This window comes from Borostomias antarcticus (genome assembly GCF_949987555.1).
Source record: "Borostomias antarcticus genome assembly, chromosome: 3".
NCBI lineage: Eukaryota > Metazoa > Chordata > Actinopteri > Stomiiformes > Stomiidae > Borostomias > Borostomias antarcticus.
The window spans coordinates 32,895,407-32,916,285 of NC_140236.1; the positions used below are offsets into that span (position 1 = coordinate 32,895,407).

Consider the following 20,879-nt stretch of genomic DNA (forward strand, 5'->3'; position numbering starts at 1 on the left):
ACATTGTTGTTCTGCTTTGGTGAAACCAAAGAAAAAGTTGGAAGCGGCTATGGTGAAACATACACACTGACGCATGGCCAATAATTTATGTTAAACACATAGCGATAATTCTAATCCCCGTGGATTATGTAGTCTTGTTGCGTTAGCAGTCAGAGGAAAGTGTAGTTCCGGCTGGCGAAGCGCTCTGCGCGATCAACGCATTTCCTCTTCAGACTCGCCTGGAAGCTTCGGTCGGATCATGTCAAGCGATTCCGCGGACTATAATAGGTGAAAAATCTTTATAACGTTACGTCTGTTCTTCGAGTGTTAAAAAATGGTCACTGTCGCATTAAATAGCGTGATTTATATCAACTCCTCATACGCTAATAAGCAAACTTGTCAGGAAGGTGCATTGCAAATGGCTTAGCCATGTCTAGCTAGCTAACAACGTCTTGCAGGTAGGAGGGCTAGCCATGGCTAACGAGCCAGAGTGATGCTGAGGAGGAGGATGCGGTTTAGAGGAACAGTGTCCTGGTTGGTCCTTTATAGGCTAGCTAGCCAGTGTTAGCTAGCTTTAACCATATTTCATTATTTCACTAACCTTTATTTATCCAGGTTTGTCCCACAGGCATCTTTAGCTCGACGTTATGAAATGCTGACACGGCAATCATTGATTCGACATGGGCTTTGGTCATGTAACGGTAGCCAGCTATTTTTAATGCATGCCAGTTTCATATGCATATATCACGACTTGTCTAGTGGCTAGAAATGACCGGTTATGTACTCCATAGCAACGTGCATGTTGAAAAGACTACAGTTTCTGTTTCTCACGCCTGAGGTCAGACCGGCCTGCAGTGGATTGTGTTTGTTTTTCTAGTCTTCTGTTTTGACATCCCTTTGACAACTGAACTCACCCTACGAACCCATCCACAACATTAGCTGCAGCACACTAACTGACATTAACATTTGGTTAACACATGACCCAAGGCAGGATACCTTGGGAGTGCTGGTCTCCTGTTTGATCCATGCAATAGACTGACCCCCTTGTTTCCCCCAAAGCTCAAGAGACAGAGACCATGGGGGCCCTGAAGGAATGGAGCCTGATGGTGTCATTGAGGTGAGAGTGTTGTCATTAAAGGTTCAGTCTAGTTGCTGGACTGGAATTGATCATACAACTTCCATGAGTGTTCAAATCTCTCTCTCCCTCACACACACACACAATCTATATAGCATATAGTCATGGGGTGTGGGTGTGGGTTTTAATATGGGTTCAGTGTGAGTTGAGGCTGGTACTGCATCACCAGTGAAGTAGGTCAGTTCTATAGTTGACTCTTACTCCCTGCACGCCCATGACTACATAAATGGTAAATATGTAGCCACGCTCAGCTCCACCAAGGTGATTAAATTGTGACCCGCTGATGGTGATGGGGTCCAGCCTCTCTCCTCTCCTCCTGTGGTCCACCATCAGCTCCTTGGTCTTGGCGATGTTGAGAGGGAGAGAGAGAGAGGGGTAGTTCTCCTGGCACCAGTGTCAGGCTGTGGACTTCTCCTGTAGGCCGTCTCATCATTGTCGGTGATGAGGCAGCTGCTGCCGTCTGGCAAACGGTATCCTAGCCGCAAGGCCGAGACCTGCAGACTCCAGGACGGCGTTTTCCACCAGGCTCTTGAACAGTGGACACTAACGGCCGGTTACCTGTGTGTGTGACACACACTCAGACTGTGCACACACACACAAACACACACACTAACATGTAAACAATGCACATTTGCTTTTTTCACGCACCACACACTTTACACACACCATACTTTCACTTTTTATTGTATCCTATAGCGTTATATATACTGTTATATTGTATTGCACTGTTCTTTTTTTAATTAATGTTATCTTGTATTATTATTCTGTTGTTGCTGCACGGAGGAGGGGGCAGAACCCAAGCATTTTACTCCCTAATACCTGTATAACGGTCGTAACAATAAAGACATCTTGAATATAGTCAGAAAAACATTCCTGATGGTAGTGGCTCTACTGCAAGTCGTTGCTTTGGTCTCTAGTAATGGGGGCGGGGCTTGGAGGAGCTACACTGTGGCTGGTCTGATGAGAACCAATGTCTTGTTTGTGGTGACGCAGAGCAACTGGAACGAAATCACAGACAACTTTGATGACATGGCCCTGAAGGAGCTGCTCCTGAGGGGAATCTACGCCTACGGGTTTGAGAAGCCATCTGCCATCCAGCAGAGAGCCATAATCCCCTGCATTAAAGGTAAAGTACAAATAGATATACCACCATTTCTATATACCTATATAAACCACCTACAGATGTACAAATAGACAATTTCTATGCATCTATATAAACCACCTACAGATGTCGCTTATTTAAGTTCATTTGAACGTAACACTGTGTTGTGGACACATTTTCAATCTAGCCCTTTTAAAATGCAAGTGTTTATAAACACCAGGAAACACAAGGCTTGTTCATCAATTACAGACCACCAAGATATTACGGCGTTGTGTTGTTTACAGCAGTTATTTGTCTATAGACTACTAGCATAGGCATACGGTTCAAAATAATTATCATGAAAATAGTTTTGATAGGATTTTGCTCAGGAGTGTAGACATTTTGTGCAGTCTATACTTGTTAACAGTTCGGGCCTACTGCCAGTCCCACACCTAGTTGTCAGTCTTGCATTCACTGCACCAGGAGCCCCCCATGAACCACCAAGTGAAATGTAAGAATTCTGCTCCCTCTTGAGGTTGGAAGTGGTGGTGCAGCTGGTCCTGCTGCCAAACAGTGGATAATTAAACGAGCGACATTTGTGTGAACTATATATACCTGTGTGTGTGTGTGTGTTAAATACATAATCTATGTATATATAAATACATAGATGTATAGTACTGGCTTATGATCATTGGGCTATGGAGTGAAATTATGTCATACCATCTTTGGGGACTGATCCCAGAATGGAGACACATTTGTTTCCACTGATTACTCATTTACTGAAATCTTTACACTTTAATTTTAAATTGTGTAACTTTAGCCAATTCACCCATTTTCTGCACGAAAACTCTGGGAATTTTCAAGACGGGAAACTTTGTCACCCCCTTTCCCCCACCTCCAAGGCTATGACGTCATTGCGCAGGCACAGTCAGGGACCGGGAAGACTGCCACGTTCGCCATCTCCATCCTGCAGAAGCTGGACATGGAGAGGAAGGAGACTCAGGCCCTGGTCCTGGCCCCCACCAGAGAGTTGGCTCAGCAGGTATGCTGAACCCCGGGGCCGAGCGGAGACACTAGGGTTCAGACCAGTGCAGCGTGTTGCTCCCAAAAGGTACCGTGTTCTGTTTGCTGTTGAGACACGTCCCTGGTGGTCTGTGGCACCGGTAGTGATTTTTGGGGATTTTTCACTCGTCAGTCAGAGCTGCTCAACTGGGTGCCATTTTTCTGACGACTGGTTGCACCCTCGACATGAAGGCTTGGTCTTGTCTCTTTCTCACACACACACACATACACACACACACACACACACACACACACACACACCACTGGCTTATCCTGGAGGTCCCATGTGTGAGGCAGGCATTTAGTTCCTGTGCCCCACAAGTGTGGAGTGACCTCCAGGATTCCCTGTTCTTGTTGGGGCTTTTCAGAGCACTTATGAACGTGATCATAGAGGAATGTGAATGTGTTAAAGGAATATGCTCGTTTTTGACAACCTGGACCTTATTTACGACATATTATAAGAAGTTTGACTCACCCAGATCACTTTTTTGTTGTTCGGAGGCCTGTAGAAGAAATATAAAATCCAGCGCGAGCCAGTATATCCATGTAATGGCGGCGCACGGGGCATAGGGAATGCCGTTTCTCAAAATCCATTTTCGGCCGCTAAACGGTTGTTTTCATCAATCACATTGCATGAATCGACAGTTGATATTCCTCTACGCCAGCCATTGTTGTTTTGGTGCCAAATAAGGGATCTTGATCCTCTGTAACATGGTCTTTATAAGCCTCTCCCCCACTTGCTCCAGCACGCATGCGCACAGGCCAGCGCGCAGACTTGCTATTCCGATGTGTCGTTATTTCTCGAGACTTCCAGACGTGCATCGTCTGGCCTCAAGTCCCACTCAGAGCAACAAATGCATTCCTCCTCTGTTGGCATAGGGTGACAATGTAGGCAAAAACACCACCAGTTACCATCTCTTCGGGAGCGTGCAGCGGTTTGTTCTCGAGCCAGCTGTTCCTCTCTCTGTCTCCTCACCCTCCTTTCAAGGAGCTCTTCGTCCGTATACTCTGGCTCAAAACGATATGGACGTCCGTCATATTCTAATTCATTTTCTAGATCCTCTAAATCTGACAAATATTCAGCCATATTGCACACAATATTCTAGGCACCAACAATCCGATCGTAGCGCAGACAATGTGAGCGCGAGTGTAGCCTACAGACGGAGAATAGCAAGTCTGCGCGCTGGCCTGTGCGCATGCGTGCTGGAGCAAGTGGGGGAGAGGCTTATAAAGACCATGTTACAGAGGATCAAGATCCCTTATTTGGCACCAAAACAACAATGGCTGGCGTAGAGGAATATCAACTGTCGATTCATGCAATGTGATTGATGAAAACAACCGTTTAGCGGCCGAAAATGGATTTTGAGAAACGGCATTCCCTATGCCCCGTGCGCCGCCATTACATGGATATACTGGCTCGCGCTGGATTTTATATTTCTTCTACAGGCCTCCGAACAACAAAAAAGTGATCTGGGTGAGTCAAACTTCTTATAATATGTCGTAAATAAGGTCCAGGTTGTCAAAAACGAGCATATTCCTTTAAAGGTGATGTTACATTTTTATGTAGACAACTCTAACAAAGCTTGCTAGCCAGTAGTATTACGACTGCTGATCACTCACAACATGAGAACATTGTAATACTATGGCCTGACGAGACTCATTAGAGGTGCGAACCAAACCTTAGATCACAACATTCATTTCGGTCCCATCAAAATGTTTAAAATATAAAAAATATATAAATTCACAATCCAAAAAGTTTAGGGGGAAAAGCAATATTAAAAAAGCTATACTTTTTATTCCACACCTTTCTAAAAACTATGTGGATGTTTTTATTTTTTATTATCTAATGATTTGTCTACCAAAAAAAAGTCAATTACTTTCAGTAAAATGCTTTTTGTTAATAATATACAATTATAAAAGTCTCTTTTATATGTACATTATACAAGGCACTGGTCTGAATGGATTTCCCTGTGTAGATAAAGTTTCCCTGTGTAGATAACGTTTCCCTGTGTAGATGAAGTTTCCCTGTGTAGATGAAGTCACTTTGTGGACCAGGCCAAATCCACAGTGCGCCCCACCTCTCTGACGCCTCGCTCTCTCGTCCAGATCCAGAAGGTGATCCTGGCCCTGGGGGACTACATGGGGGCTGCCTGCCACGCCTGCATCGGAGGCACCAACGTCCAGAACGAGATGAAGAAGCTGGAGGCCGAGGCCCCGCACATCGTGGTGGGCACGCCCGGACGCGTCTTCGACATGATGAACAGGAGATACCTGTGTGAGTTCCCTCAGCCCTCTGGAAGCAGAGATGGAGTCTCCAGACCACATAAACGTCCAAGTCTGGGTCTGACCAACACCAAGACCACTGAGAGAATTCCTCGTCATGGAATTCAGTCAAATGTTTATCATGATTTTTGCCGTCGGAGAGAGTTGAGAAATGTCTTAAAATGAGTTCATGAGTTAATTATCAAATCAAGCTCTACATTCATTTTGAGTCATTTCCTTGTTGTTTGAGAAACAAAAGCCGGCCTTCTGTTCGGTAGCCTGGCGTCACCACCCTGATCATGTGAGCTCACATTCTGCTCTTCACCAGCAGTCTGGACTTCTTCCCATCCACGTCGATTTCCAGAAATTGTCTAAACGTTCTGCCCCCCAGTGGGGATACAGCCCCTGATTGGGTCTCGTAGTTGATGACGTGACTATCGGCAAAATAGTAGGCTTATGGAGTCTCCCAAAGCAATGCGCAGTAACGTTAACGTTAGTAGACAGCCATAGGTGTAGTTATTGCAGAAATTGACTCAATAACAACAATTAAAGAAGAACAAGAGTATGCACGAGCAGAGTTTCTCGGCAGAAAAGACGTTTTCACCTTTCTTCCAACTGGATTCGGCAAACGTTTTGTTAAAGGGCAATGCTCGTTTTTGACAACCTGGACCTTATTTACGACATATAAGAAGTTTGACTCACCGAGATCACTTTGGTGTAGTTCGGAGGCCTGTAGAAGAAATTTAAAATCCAGCGCGAGCCAGTATATCCATGTAATGACGGTGATCGGGGCACCGAGAATGCAGTTTCTCAAAATCTATTTTCGGCCGCTAAACGGTTGTTTTCATCAATCAGATTGGATGAATCGACAGTTGAGATTCCTCAACGCGAGCCATTGTTGTGGTTTTCAAATACGGGGTCTTTAGCCACGATCGTTGTTGGTGCCAAGAATATTGTCGTCGTCATTCGTCAGCAACAATCCGATCGTAGCGCAGAGAATGTGAGCCGGAGAATAGCCAGTCTGCGCGCTGGCCTGTGCGCATGCGTGCTGGAGCAAGTGGGGAAAGGCGTTTAAAGATCATATTACAGAGGCTAAAGACCCCGTATTTGAAAACCACAACAATGGCTCGCGTTGAGGAATCTCAACTGTCGAGTCATCCAATCTGATTGATGAAAACAACCGTTTAACGGCCGAAAATAGATTTTGAGAAACTGCATTCTCGGTGCCCCGATCACCGTCATTACATGGATATACTGGCTCGCGCTGGATTTTAAATTTCTTCTACAGGCCTCCGAACTACACCAAAGTGATCTCGGTGAGTCAAACTTCTTATAATATGTCGTAAATAAGGTCCAGGTTGTCAAAAACGAGCATTGCCCTTTAAGTGGATTGGCTGAAGAGTTTGTCTCTCAAGGCAAGTACTCCCGCCGACAGTAATCTTTCTGGGCACCTAGAAGTCCAGACTGTATCGAAAAAAGGTTGTTTTTTTTTGCGAGGAAGTCTGTCTTCCAGGCTCTCTGCTCGGGACTTTTTTTTCAAACTGGTCTTGGTGTTGTCATGGTCTTTTCCTGCTGGGTTTGGGTCTAGGTTGAGAGGCAGATTCTGGGTCGTAGGCTGTATTCACACTAGGTTTGTTTCATTTTGCTTAGATTCACTTGATAAACCGACAAATGTATGCGTGTGTTCGCATTGTAGCGGACTCAGAGCGGTTCAAAACATTCGTTTGAAGATGTTCAGGGCTCAAAATTGTGACCGTTTTGGTCGCGCATGCTCCCGAAATTGAATCTGTGCGACTTCGAAATATAATTGGGAGCATTTGTGCGAGTGCACATAATTGTTCTGATGCAACCCTTTTTCTATTCGAATGTCCCTTTCTCTGTAAGGAGAAGTCTAAAGTTGGGAGCACCAGTGCTACCAAGTAAAAAGGTTCATTTTGAGCCCTGATGTTGCTGGCCTACCAGTAAACGAACAGTAAACAAAGCATTTTCTGTTTCTGTTCACAAACAACAAGATTGAAATGAACCGTGCTGAGCTTGTTTGGCAGCCGTGCTGGGACCATCTCCCTTGGGGGCCACGGTTCAGTTGGTGTGGTTTGCAAAAACCACAACCAATCTCCACAGACTTCACACCGCTCTGCTCTGCAAACGAAAGGAACCACACTCAGATTAGAAACGGAACGGTGTTGTGTGAACACGTCCTTAAAGGGCTGTATCCTGGCCTGGGTTTGGGTCCCGAGCGTTCGGTTCTTGACTCCATCTCTGCTCGTAATAGACAGGCTGTATATTTGGCTCGTACACTGATGCTTGTCACGGCAGCATGCGCACAAGTCTTGGACATTTCAGTAAAGCTGGTGACCAACCGCCCGTCTCCTCTCGTTCTGCTCAGCTCCTAAAGGGATCAAGATGTTTGTGTTGGACGAAGCCGACGAAATGTTGAGTCGAGGATTCAAGGATCAGATCTATGAAATATTTCAAAAATTAACCACCAGCATCCAAGTGAGTTTTTCCACAAGTGATTAATTAAGTCTTAATTTATTTCCCTTCCCACTAACTGGACTGGCTTTGCTTTCCTGTTTGTGGCACCTTTTGGCGGCCAGTGGTTCCTTTGTAACCCTAGTCAGTCCTTTTGTTCACTGGATTTCATGTTAAAAGAAATCCAGTGTTTCCAGAAATCCTGATTTCCCATACCTAATGCTTCCAGTTATACAGACAATCTGCTACAGCTGGTAGTTGTAATAAATACCAACAACCCCAAATCTTCCCAAGGAAAATTGCTCTGTGTCCCCGTCTTCATCTGTGTGTAAACGGCTGCGTAGGCGCTAACTCCCCGTGTGTTCCCTGTATGTCCACCAGGTGGTGCTGCTGTCCGCCACCATGCCGGCTGAGGTGCTGGAGGTCACCAAGAAGTTCATGCGTGAACCTGTCCAGATCCTGGTCAAGAAGGAGGAGCTGACACTAGAGGGCATCAGGCAGTTCTACATCAACGTAGAAAGAGAGGTGAAGCAGCTGGTATCAACACAGACGGAGATGGGGAGAGAGAGAGAAAGAGAGAGAACAGTACCAGTATGAGTTCACCCAGGAAGAAGAGGAACCTCTTTCTTTTGTCCTGTGCCTCATATTTCGTCTACATCGGCAGGAAAATGGATCAATGTTGTTGCCTGATGTCCTGATTGCGTAGGCATCATCATGTCCTCTTCGATCTATGAAGGGGAAGGAATCGCAGACAAAGGACAGGAGACTAAGTGCTTTTTCTGATGTGACACGCCCCACTGTTCCGGTTAACTAAACCCAACCCATTCCTTCTCATCTCTCCTACTCTCCTACTACTCCACGTCTTCCCTCTCTCTCTCCGTCCTCCTCCCTGTCTCCTCTTCCCTCTCCTCTCCTCCCCCTCTTCCTTCACGCCTCTGGTCTGTAGGAGTGGAAGCTGGACACGCTGTGCGACCTCTACGAGACGCTGACCATCACCCAGGCCGTCATCTTCCTCAACACCAGGAGGAAGGTGGACTGGCTGACGGAGAAGATGCACGCCCGTGACTTCACCGTGTCCGCCCTGGTGAGGACCCAGCCCGCCTCCCGGGCCTCCTAGAGAGCGCCAGCCCAGTGCTGTTAGGAGTTGGGGTGGGGTTTGGGATCTTGGCTTGAACAAGGCTTACTTCCTCACTGTACTGCAGTCTGCAGATTCGACATGACCGCCTACCCTCTACATGCTCTATACATTTGTATTTGACTAACTTTGTTTCTTTGCATGTCTACTAATGACAAAAAAAAAGTTTCTATGTATGGCTCTATATGACAAGGTAAATACAGTTGGTATAAATAACCCCAAATTCCTGTTAATTCCCATAAATTCCTGTTTATACCCATGGGAAGTTTCCAACTTTGAATATTCCAGTTTATTATTTTTTAACCCTATATCCTCACTATACTGCAATCTGCAGATTTGACATGACTGCCTACCCTTTACACACACTATACATTTGACTTATCTTTTATTTATGTAACAAGATGGTGACAGTTTCACCTGGCGTGTGTTGGCAGCCCTCCTGCAGAATGTTAAAAAGAAGTTGTTGTTTGGTTGTGGTTTCAGCACGGAGATATGGACCAGAAAGAGAGAGACGTCATCATGAGGGAGTTCAGATCCGGCTCCAGCAGAGTCCTGATCACCACTGATCTCCTGGTACAGAACCTCTCCTCCACCACACTCACATTAAAGGACAATGCTCGTTTTTGACAACCTGGACCTTATTTACGGCATATTATAAGACGTTTCACTCACCGAGATAACTTTGGTGTAATTCGGAGGCCTGTAGAAGAAATGTAAAATCCAGCGCGAGCCAGTATATCCATGTAATGGCGGCGGACGGGGCACTGAGAATGCAGCTTCTAAAAAATCTATTTTCTTCCGCGAAACGGTTGTTTTCATCAATCTGTCTTTATGAATCGCTAGTTGTGCTTACATAGAGCATAGGCCTGTTGTGGTTTTTCACATGCCTCTGTAATATGATCTTTAGAAACGAAATAGCTTCCCCACTTGCTCCAGCATGCATGCGCACAGCGCGCAAGCGTTGCTCCAGCACGCTGTGCGCATGCGTGCTGGAGCAAGTGAGGAAGCTATTTTGTTTCTAAAGACGTTCAAAAACGAGCATTGTCCTTTAAACTGCCATGGTCTAGTGTTAAATGAACACTGCTAGACTGATTCTGCCAATAGCTATCGACAGCTACCAGGTGATATAACCCAGTAGGGTTTCCTCACCCGAGCAGTGTGGTGCTTTAGGAAGGTCCCACAGTAGGTGTTTGTTGTCTTGTGAATTCCCCTGTAAACGGTGTTTGTTCTGCAGGCCCGGGGCATTGACGTGCAGCAGGTGTCTCTGGTCATCAACTATGACCTGCCCACCAACCGGGAGAACTACATCCACAGGTCTGGCTCGGGATGCCGCTTTTGAATTGAAATCTTTATTTATTCAGGGGTTAGACAGTTGAGAGCAAGCTCTCTTTTTCAATGCCGCCCCGATTACAATAAAAACGCATACAAAATAGGAACACGATACGACAAAACAACATAAAATCAAGTGCAAAGTCATAAGATCCAGAATAAAAACGACTACAAGAAACATGGACTGGTTTTGTTCTAACAGCGCCTGTGTGTGTCGGTCTCGCCAACAGAATCGGACGCGGCGGTCGCTTCGGCAGAAAAGGGGTCGCCATCAACTTTGTTACCGAGGACGACAAGAGGATCCTGCGCGACATTGAGACTTTCTACAACACGACCGTTGATGAGATGCCGATGAATGTGGCCGATCTGATCTAGGATCTGATCTAGAGCTCCGGAGCCCCGGCTCTTTCTTTTAATGCAGTGCGCGCCGTTGCAGAATAAACACGTGCGCTGTGATTTATTTTATCGGAAAACATATAGAATCTCTTTTGTCTCTAATGCTGAAAGCGGATCAGGAATACAGATACTCTAGACGCGAGGCGGCGGCCACGGTCGCAGGCGCTCGCCAGGGCGGCCCTAGGGCCTTTCCCCTCCCCCACAGGTAGACTGCTGGGGCCGGGGAACAGAAGACCAGATGGAGTCTTCCAAGTGGTTCTCTTTTAGACTTCAGTGTGCTAGACCATTAACGGTGTGTGTATTAGATATTCTCTATCATCTAGTTATTTACTTGTGGACTAAAAGCTATAAGCGCTGTCTTAAGTCTAACTATGTTAAGCTGTCATACTTGAGGTTATTGTGGGTTCTGATGCAATGACCTAAATTAAGCTCTCTTAGGTGGTTTTGTGCAATGTATTTAACCTATTTAATCACGCTTTTTCAATATAAAGACCCACTGTTTTCCAAAGAGAAGTGGGCCATAGTATATTATCACATAACTGACTTGTATTAGATCCGTTTCCAAATAAAAAAGTATAATATGGTATATTGTTTCTTATTGACTTGGAGGTTAAGAAAGTGATTATATTTAAGTCTGGTAGTTCACACTCCCAATACAAACACTAAGACAGGATAACACATGACATTTTATTACAATTCAAACATACAAAATGTACAGAAAAGGCAGTTGGTCAGTGAGTGAGGGGGAGGTTGGGGTACAGGAGCTTTCTGAGTAGTGGTCCTCGTCAGTTCTGGGAGGCTTGCTGCATGATGACTGAACCCAGACTCAACATCTGTAGGTATTCATCCGCCCCGTCAACTAGGCATTTATCAACCTCCTGGAAGAAGCAAAAATAAAAATACAGGATTTGCCACAAATATAGGAATGCAGACCTGATTTTCCTTCAGGACTGTCTGCCATGTTTACACCCTACTACATCTCCAAGGCAACCAGTTCATATCCTAACAAGATGCCACAGACATTTCTCTCTGTAGCCTCGTCCCCTAAAGACATTTCTCTCTGTAGCCTCGTCCCCTAGAGACATTTCCCTCTGTAGCCTCGTCCCCAGAGACATTTCCCTCTAGCCTCGTCCCCTAGAGACATTTCCCTCTGTAGCCTCGTCCCCTAGAGACATTTCCCACTGTAGCCTCGTCCCCTAGAGACATTTCCCACTGTAGCCTCGTCCCCTAGAGATATTTCCCACTGTAGCCTCGTCCCCTAGAGACATTTCCCTCTGTAGCCTCGTCCCCTAGAGACATTTCCCTCTGTAGCCTCGTCCCCTAGAGACATTTCCCTCTAGCGTCGTCCCCTAGAGACATTTCCCTCTGTAGCTTCGTCCCCTAGACACGGGCGCCGCCACTTACCGCCATCTTCTCTGCGATGGCAGACTTCTGCTTGTCGTTGAGCTCCTGCTCCTCTAAGACTGTCTCGTGGAGTTGTCCGAGGATGATTGTGGCGGCGTAGCCCTCATCTACCATGTTCTGGTGGAGAGGGAGGGAGGGAGGGCCCAATTAGTCTCAGTGAGCAGCAGTTCTGATTTTAGCCTTGAGGTTAATATAGTCCTCTTGGTCACATATAGTTTAAAAAGCAATAGGTTCTCATCTCAGTTCACCAATCACAGCACAGGTGTCGAAACAAAGCGTCACTGTAACCTGGTTCACTGAAATCTAATTGGACGGTTAGACGCTGAGGACAGAATGCAGAGCCAGGGCCACGTACCCGAACGGCGATCTCCATCTTCTCAAATGTTCCCTTGTAACAGATCTGTAGTAGGCCGTCGATCAACTTAGGAGGAACAACCTTAACAGACAGAATGAATTAGAAATCGATACATACGATCAACTGAAGACATCTAGTCCTGGGAGCACGAGTGAGCAGAACCCAGGGGAGGGAAAGAAGGCACACCAGCAGCATGTGAGCAAAGCTGGTGCTACTCAGGGAATGTGCTACGTACTCTACTCAGCCCAACCATCTATAACATGTCAGTCTGTTTGCTGAGGCACATACCGTACTAGTATGCTGAACATGGTTCTAGTATGCTGAACACGGTTCTAGTATGCTGAACACGGTTCTAGTATGCTGAACACGGTTCTAGTATGCTGAACACGGTTCTAGTATGCTGAACATGGTTCTAGACCAGGGTTTCCCAACCTGGGGTCCGAGCCCCTCTTAGGGGGGGGCACCAGGCCTCAGACGATTTGAAGACTTAATATTAGCTAAATAAATATTTGTTAAAGAATCATGTCATTGACATGTCGCACAGAAACTTGTAACGAAATACATGATTATGTCTGAGGAAGGGCCAAAAAGCCTGGTATCTACTGCACTACAACACCATATATAAATTCAACAAATTAATCCGAGACCCTGAATCACGTCAACATTAACGTTACTGCTAAACACACATTTCATTAGGTGTACGTAAGTTAGGTGGGCTCTGGGGAAGGAAGGGAACCCCTGTTCTAGACAAATGTCTCTAGAAACCTTCATCAGTCCCCCATGGGACTTGGTGTGGTGTGATCTTCATTGACAGGACACTAGCCCAGAACAGCCCCTCGTCTTCTCCATCTCAATGTTGAACAGCAGAAGGTTAAGCGAATGAAAGCGCCCCCCCCCCCTCTACTCCCTGTTATAAAGACCCTCTTGTTTGTAGCTGCTAAAGCATGTGCTCGCCCCTGCTAGGACGGTCTTCCCAGGGACGCAGGACTCACCCCAGCGATCTCTATGATGGCCTTCTCCGAGATCTCCCTGTCCATGTTGAGCCTGGCAGCGCTCTGGAGGTAGGTGATGGCTTTCCTCAGGTCACCCTCCGACACCTTCACCAACGCAGCTATGGCCTAGTGAAACACAACATGGAGTTAGCTACGGCCTAGTGAAACACGACATGGAGTTAGCTACGGCCTAGTGAAACACGACATGGAGTTAGCTATGGCCTAGTGAAACACAACATGGAGTTAGCTACGTCCTAGTGAAACACGACATGGAGTTAGCTATGGCCTAGTGAAACACAACATGGAGTTAGCTACGTCCTAGTGAAACACAACATGGAGTTAGCTACGTCCTAGTGAAACACAACATGGAGTTAGCTATGGCCTAGTGAAACACAACATGGAGTTAGCTATGGCCTAGTGAAACACAACATGGAGTTAGCTATGGCCTAGTGAAACACAACATGGAGTTAGCTACGGCCTAGTGAAACACAACATGGAGTTAGCTACGGCCTAGTGAAACACAACATGGAGTTAGCTATGGCCTAGTGAAACACAACATGGAGTTAGCTATGGCCTAGTGAAACACAACATGGAGTTAGCTACGGCCTAGTGAAACACAACATGGAGTTAGCTACGGCCTAGTGAAACAACATGGAGTTAGCTACGGCCTAGTGAAACACAACATGGAGTTAGCTACGGCCTAGTGAAACACAACATGGAGTTAGCTACGGCCTAGTGAAACACAACATGGAGTTAGCCGTGGAGGGGTTGCTAAGGTACATGACTCGTATCATTTCTGACACAAAATCAATAGAATGCATAAACATGTACTGTATGTGTACACTGGTATATTGGTCGATAAACAGATTCTCCATCAGTGTTGCCTTCGTACCACAGTGAAACACAACAGTTAGCCATGGAGGTAAATGCTAAATGACTGATATTATTTCTGACATGAAATCAATAGAATGCATAAACATGTGTACATTGCTATACTAGTCGATAAAATGAGATTCAGTTTTGCTGTTGTACCACAGTTATATAAATACACAACGTAACATACTGTTGTTTTCCATGTCACAACCCTGGATGGTACTATTGATAGGATTCAGATGGATTATGATTGTGATCAGGATTCAGATGGATTATGATTGTGATCATGAATCATCTATAAAGCGAGCAGCGCTGGTGTGGGGGCAGGCCTCTACGGTACCTCCGGGGAGTACTTGAGGTTCTCCTTCTTGCAGATCTCCAGCAAACGCTCCTCCTGAATCTGATTGGCCAGTGGCTTGAAGCGGAACTTGGAACATCTGGACGTCAGGGGCTCGATGATTCTGGTGACCACAGTCAACGTCGTAAGGAAATGATAGTACCAGCACATCTTTATTAAAGTACCGTGAGTGTGTGTGTCAACGGAGAGTACAACGGTCATAAAGCTGTATCCAAGAAGCTTGGGTTTGACTGGTAGGAAGACGGTCTAGTTGTCCGTTTGTCTGCTTGCCTCCCTCCGTCCATCCCTATGTGCGTGTCTCCCTGTCTGCTATGCCCATATGTTCACATGCAGATGAAGCAGAAGCAGGTGGAGTGGGACGACTCCTTGTTTCTTTGCTTCTGTCTCCCTCTCTTCCTACCCGTCTGTCTGTCTCTCTCCCTCCCTTCCTCCCTCCCTGTCTCCCTATCTCGCTCCCTCCCTCCCTGTCGGTCTCCCTCCCTCCCCGTCTCCCTCCCTTCCTCCCTGTCTGTCTCCCTCCCGCACTCCCTCCCTGTTGGTCTCTCTCCCTCCCTCCGTGTTGGTCTCTCTCCCTCCGTCTCCCTCCCTCCCTGTTGGTCTCCCTCCCTGTCTCCCTCTCTCCCTCCGTCTCCCTCCCTCCCTGTTGGTCTCCCTCCCTGTCTCCCTCTCTCCCTGTCTGTCTCCCTCTCTCCCTGTCTGTCTCCCTCCCTCCCTGTTGGTCTCCCTCCCTGTCTCCCTCTCTCCCTGTCTGACTCCCTCCCTCCCTGTCTCCCTCCCTCCCTCCCTGTTGGTCTCCCTCACTCCCTGTCTCCCCCCCTACCTGCTGACGTAGTTGCAGATGAGGCAGAAGCGCGTGGTGCGGGATTCTTTCTCCATGGTCCGGCGGAGGGCGGCCTGGGCGGCGTTGGTCATGGAGTCCGCCTCGTCCAGGATGATGATCTTGAATGGCGGACACGGCTTCCCGCTGGGAACAACATCAGCACCGCCACAAAATCATCAGCAACAACAGCGCCCACTCCAACTCCAAGCATGTGTATGCACCCCTGTGTGTGTGTGTGTGTGTGTGTGTGTGTGTGTGTGTGTCGGTCCTCACTCTGTGCGCGTTCCTGCCACGGTGAGCTTGGCGAACCTCTTCACCTTCTCTCTCACTACCTGGATGCCTCGTTCATCAGAGGCGTTCAGCTCCAGAACCCTCTGCTTGTACAGCTCTGGCCTGGGGGGGAGAGGGACAGCTGGTATGACATCACCACACATGAGGAGGAGAGAAGAGAGAGAGAGAAGAGAGAGAGGAGAGAGGAGAGAGAGAGAGAGAGGAGAGAGAGGAGAGAGAGAAGAGAGAGAAGAGAGAGAAGAGAGAGAGAAGAGAGAGAAGAGAGAGAAGAGAGAGAAGAGAGAGAAGAGAGAGAGGAGAGAGAGAGGAGAGAGAGAGGAGAGAGGAGAGAGAGAGAGGAGAGAGAGAGGAGAGAGAGAGAGAAGAGAGAGAAGAGAGAGGAGAGAGAGAAGAGAGAGAGAAGAGAGAGAAGAGAGAGAGGAGAGAGAGAGAGAATAGAGAGAGGGGAGAGAGAGAAGAGAGAGAGGAGAGAGAGAGAGGAGAGAGAGAGGAGAGAGAGAAGAGAGAGAAGAGAGAGAGAGGGCGTTGTCATCCTCCTCACCCGTAGAGCTCTCTGGCTGTAGCCAGAATGGTGGAGGTCTTTCCGGTGCCGGGGGGGCCGTAGAACAGCAGGTTGGGCAGCTGAAACCAACACACAGCGTTAGATTAGGGGTTTGAAGGCTAGCCTGGAAGCCAGACTCATCACACAGCGTTAGATTAGGGGTTTGAAGGCTAGCCTGGAAGCCAGACTCACCACACAGCGTTAGATTAGGGGTTTGAAGGCTAGCCTGGAAGCCAGACTCATCACACAGCGTTAGATTAGGGGTTTGAAGGCTAGCCTGGAAGCCAGACTCATCACACAGCGTTAGATTAGCGGTTTGAAGGCTAGCCTAGAAGCCACTCATCGCGGAAAAATAAAAAACTTTTCAGGATAGTCTGGACCTCCAACCGCCCAGAACGATTTGAGTGGGCGGGGGTACTTTCCTTGACAGACGAACTCCTTCAGCCAATTAGCCTAACAAAACATAGATCAAACTTTTGCGAAATCCAGTCGGAAGAACGGCGAAAACATCTCTTCCACTAAGAAACTGCGCTAGTGCATACTCGTTTTTCTTTAATTGTTGTTACTGAGTCTATTTCTGCAATAACTGCACTTATGGCTGTGTCAACGCTTCTAACGTTACCACTCGTTTCTTCATTCTACTAGCGAACTCCTGTTGTATTTCTCGTCATCATCTATGGGAACCAATCAGGGACAGGGGGCGGAACAGAAGTTAAAATGCAGTCTCCTGATTGGTGTCCCATTTTCTGGGAAAACTCAAATCGTTCTGAGCGGCTAGACGTCCACACTATCGTGAAAACTATTTTTTCCCCGCGATGTGTCTGGCTTCCAGGCTATTTGAATTCTGCATGTAATACATTATTTTATTCTGTACAAAAGTACCAACTCCACATGAAGCAAGGCAAGCGAAATCAAGCCCATCTCAAGCATGTCAGATATTATCTGGAGGTATTCACCCAGCTCTGACAGACAGTATCAGCCTGACGTGTGGGTGAGAGAGGAGCTAGCCATGTCTATCGGCGATGAGGCGAGGGGGTTCAAATTACAAAGTGGACACTTACATCAGCACCTTCTAGCGACTTCTTCAGCATGGCCACCACCTCCTCTTGGTAGGCCACGTCGTCCACGCACTTTGGCCTGCTGTTAAAGAACACTTGTTTTATTCAGTGTGATGTGTGCAGGGGACTCCACAATGTCTGTGTGACCTACAGGGGCCGAGCTAGAACAAAAACATGCAGGGGCCGCACATAGCTCTGGAGGTATAGCGCCCGACTGGGGATCGCAAAGGTCCCGGGTTGAATCCCAGTTTCCGGAGTGTGCCGAAGTGTCCTTGAGCAAGACACTGAGCCCCAAAATTGTTCACGTGCGGCACAGTACCTAGTACTGTCGCTTCACAACAACAAGGTCTCTGGGCATTTCTGAGTTTGCATGTTCTCCCCGTGTTCGCAAGGGTTTCACCCATAAAGAATCCCATATGAAAAACATGCAGAAGAACAGATCGCTAACGCTGTCCTAACGCTGGTGAAGATGGACAGGAGCGCTTGTTTGGCCCCCCAGGCGCGGCCCATGCACGCTGCCTACTGTCTGCTCCCAGCTGCCTTTGGGGGAAGCACGACGGGATGGGTTAAGAGCAGAGAAGTTTCATCGGTGGACACTCCAGTCATTTGTGTGTGTGTGTTTGTTTGTGTGTTTCAGCATTGCCTCCTCCATGCACCATGTGTGATGTCACTGTGTGATAAATAAAGATGCTTGTTGTTGCAAGAGCACCAGTCGAACCACAATGGCCTCCATCGCGGAGGAGTTACCATAGCTACATGTATCATATTAAAGGCTCATGCTCACTATTTCTCCACCCAGGGGACGGGCTTGGGTTTCTTCTCGCCGCTGCTCCCTGCTCCCTTGTCCTTCTGCGGTTTGGGGACCTGGCCGGACGCTCCCTTCAAGAACGCCTGCATGACTGCTCCTGGTGGAACAACAGACATAAACATCTCGCGTGTTTCATCCCCGTGACAGCACTTTATTGAATGCAAGGCACTGGGGTTAGCTTGCTTGTTTGTTTGTTTGCGCTTAGCCCTTTTCAGAGGTTTGAAGCTTCAAAGAGACCACCACCACAGAAGAAGACTACCTCGGAAAAATAAATTCACTCGGACAAAACGCGTCTAAATCAGTTATTTAATGGCAGCGCCGAGGCTTCAAAACCCAGCATTTGTTTAAATAGACCCTTTTGCAAGGTAAGTGAAGTTTAATGTTTATCTGACACTTGTAAATACGAGCGCCTCTCCTAAATAGGCCGACACCGATTTATTTTGACGGCGAAGTGAACGGAGGGTGAAAGGACTGTAGTCTGGCATGAGCGACCATGACTACAGGACTGAGAAGGGCTACAGGCTCTGACTCCCATTCTGCATGGGCAGAGAGCAATTATGGTGCATTCGTTTATAACTGGGAGGTGGCAAATTGCGACTTGCTACTAGGAATGATTAAATAAAACACCTCATGAACTCGCACTTCCTCGTCGCAAATTCGGATATGTTTCTCAGCCCCCAGTTGCTCGAATGCACTAGTTATAACTAGGTAACTGTGATATAATGGTATATAGATATAACTAGGTAACTGTGATATAATGGTATATAGATATAACTAGGTAACTGTGATATAATGGTATATAGATATAACTAGGTAACTGTGATATAATGGTATATAGATATAACTAGGTAACTGTGATATAATGGTATATAGCTGGAATGCACACAGGTCGGAGGTAGGTATTTTGCCACTTGCGACTTGCCACCTCCGACCACAGACGAACGCACCATTAGGCTACTTCAGCTCCTTAGCAAACTAACGTTGCTTACACGGGGTAGCCAAAGGCATTCGTTGATGCTGTCAAAGAAAGTAAGTTAGCTAACGTTAAAAAGTTGGCTTAAGTTATCTAGCTAGCTAGCATACATACATATTCGTCTGCCTGGTTCTGCATTAGCAAGTTACACAAGGCAAGCCATCTATAGTTTGATATCGGGCATTTTAGATGCGTCATTCGTAACGTTATCTAGTAGCTAACTAACGTTAGTAATAATCATAGTCGTGGCTAGCAGCAGCCAGCTTGTTCGTTTGACAAGATGCTGCTGGCTAATAATAGCAAGCGGCTAGCAAGAGACTATCGGCTCACAACTCACCTTCAGTCGCTCAAAAACAAGATTAGGAACTTCCCGGAATATCTAGATAGTTAGTGACCTGATAACTAGCTAGCTAATGGACTGGACTCGATAAAACTGTTGACATTTATTTTTACCCAGCTGAACTGAACTGTTGTGCGCGTGCTTCTCTGCGGTTTCGCGCCCTGGCAGCGGCGGAAATGTTTTGATTCGCTGACAACATCCTATATCCTCCAATCAGAGACGAGAACACAAAAGCGACTTCCTCTCCTCATTCACTGATCACAAAACGTAGTGGTAGATTAGTCCTGTGAAGTCCGCCTAACTTAAACCCATCAGCTGGATCTCAAATTTGTGGGAAGTACTCACAAGGAGGTGATGCCCCAGTTCTTCGTAAAACATTTGAAATTGTTCGGTAACATACCTTTGTGTGACAGATTTAGGACGGATTCATCAGTAACCACCTGTAGAATATGTTTTTTAAAAGGCTCTTTTCGTACGCAGCCATAATTAGCCGACAAATTACCACTTCATATTTTGAGCGTTTCACACAATCAATTCTATCTTCACAGGCACCAGCTGTCATGTCATGCTACTGATGCATGCATGGTTGCTCTGCCTCCAGTTGACGGGGTTGGGCGCAGATGTCGAGGGCTAACTGGCTGCTAATGGCTGTCTCCAAGGCAATCCCCTCAGTCCCAAAGGCATTGGCGTGTGGTCAGATGATAAAGCCCCAGCCTTGCATGTTTGCTTTCATCAAAACGTGGAACAGAATTACACAGGGAGAAAATTGTCCTTGTGACGCCCTCCTTTGCTCTTGCCCATGTTTAGGTTTGTCAAAACCTCATGGCAGAAAATACACCAGGATAGAGGCTTAATTTATTGAGTGATCACAAATAGCCTAATAATGTGGGACCTCGAGGGGCCTTTAATTCACCACACGGCAAGCGACACAAAATTACACATGTGAGCGGCGACACAACACACAGGGGTGGAAAGTGTTCCCTGCATGTATCCCAATGCCGTCCCCTCCAGGGGAAGCCAGGAGCAGTGGGCAGCCATCGTTCATGACTGAGTCTGAGTGCTCAATCCAGGTGCTGGTGAGGGACCGGACTGAAGAGCATCTGTTCTTTTGCTTATTTTTCACATTGAGCTCTTTAAGGAACCCTTGTGGACACAGGGAGAACATGCAAACTCTGCACAGAAAGGCCCAGAGACCTTCTTCCTGTGTGGTGATAG

At 47.0% G+C, this 20,879-nt stretch overlaps 2 protein-coding genes across 3 annotated transcripts; one reads left to right on the forward strand and one right to left on the reverse strand.

Moving 5' to 3' along the window:
* Positions 1–217: 217 nt before the first annotated feature.
* Positions 218–11,422, forward strand: LOC311307466 (eukaryotic initiation factor 4A-II). Its single transcript, XM_084436269.1, has 11 exons — positions 218–267; positions 1,039–1,096; positions 2,108–2,240; positions 3,098–3,237; positions 5,364–5,532; positions 7,906–8,015; positions 8,373–8,516; positions 8,938–9,075; positions 9,610–9,699; positions 10,361–10,440; positions 10,686–11,422. The coding sequence occupies exons 1-11, from the start codon at positions 239–241 to the stop codon at positions 10,828–10,830; spliced, it is 1,236 nt and encodes a 411-aa protein (XP_084292395.1). The 5' UTR covers positions 218–238; the 3' UTR covers positions 10,831–11,422.
* A 171-nt stretch (positions 11,423–11,593) lies between these two features.
* Positions 11,594–19,778, reverse strand: rfc4 (replication factor C (activator 1) 4). 2 transcript variants are annotated; one of them, XM_084462014.1, is made up of 11 exons: positions 19,662–19,778; positions 18,328–18,442; positions 17,547–17,625; positions 16,486–16,565; positions 15,927–16,046; positions 15,654–15,797; positions 14,816–14,936; positions 13,603–13,728; positions 12,611–12,691; positions 12,256–12,372; positions 11,594–11,729 (listed from the first exon to the last, which is right to left on the reverse strand). In XM_084462014.1, exons 2-11 carry the CDS (start codon positions 18,438–18,440, stop codon positions 11,637–11,639), a joined length of 1,074 nt encoding a protein of 357 aa, XP_084318140.1. In that variant the 5' UTR covers positions 18,441–18,442; positions 19,662–19,778; the 3' UTR covers positions 11,594–11,636. The 2 variants fall into 2 exon arrangements, with proteins under 2 accessions (XP_084318140.1, XP_084318139.1); XM_084462013.1 differs by having other exon boundaries at positions 18,328–18,448.
* Positions 19,779–20,879: the final 1,101 nt, after the last annotated feature.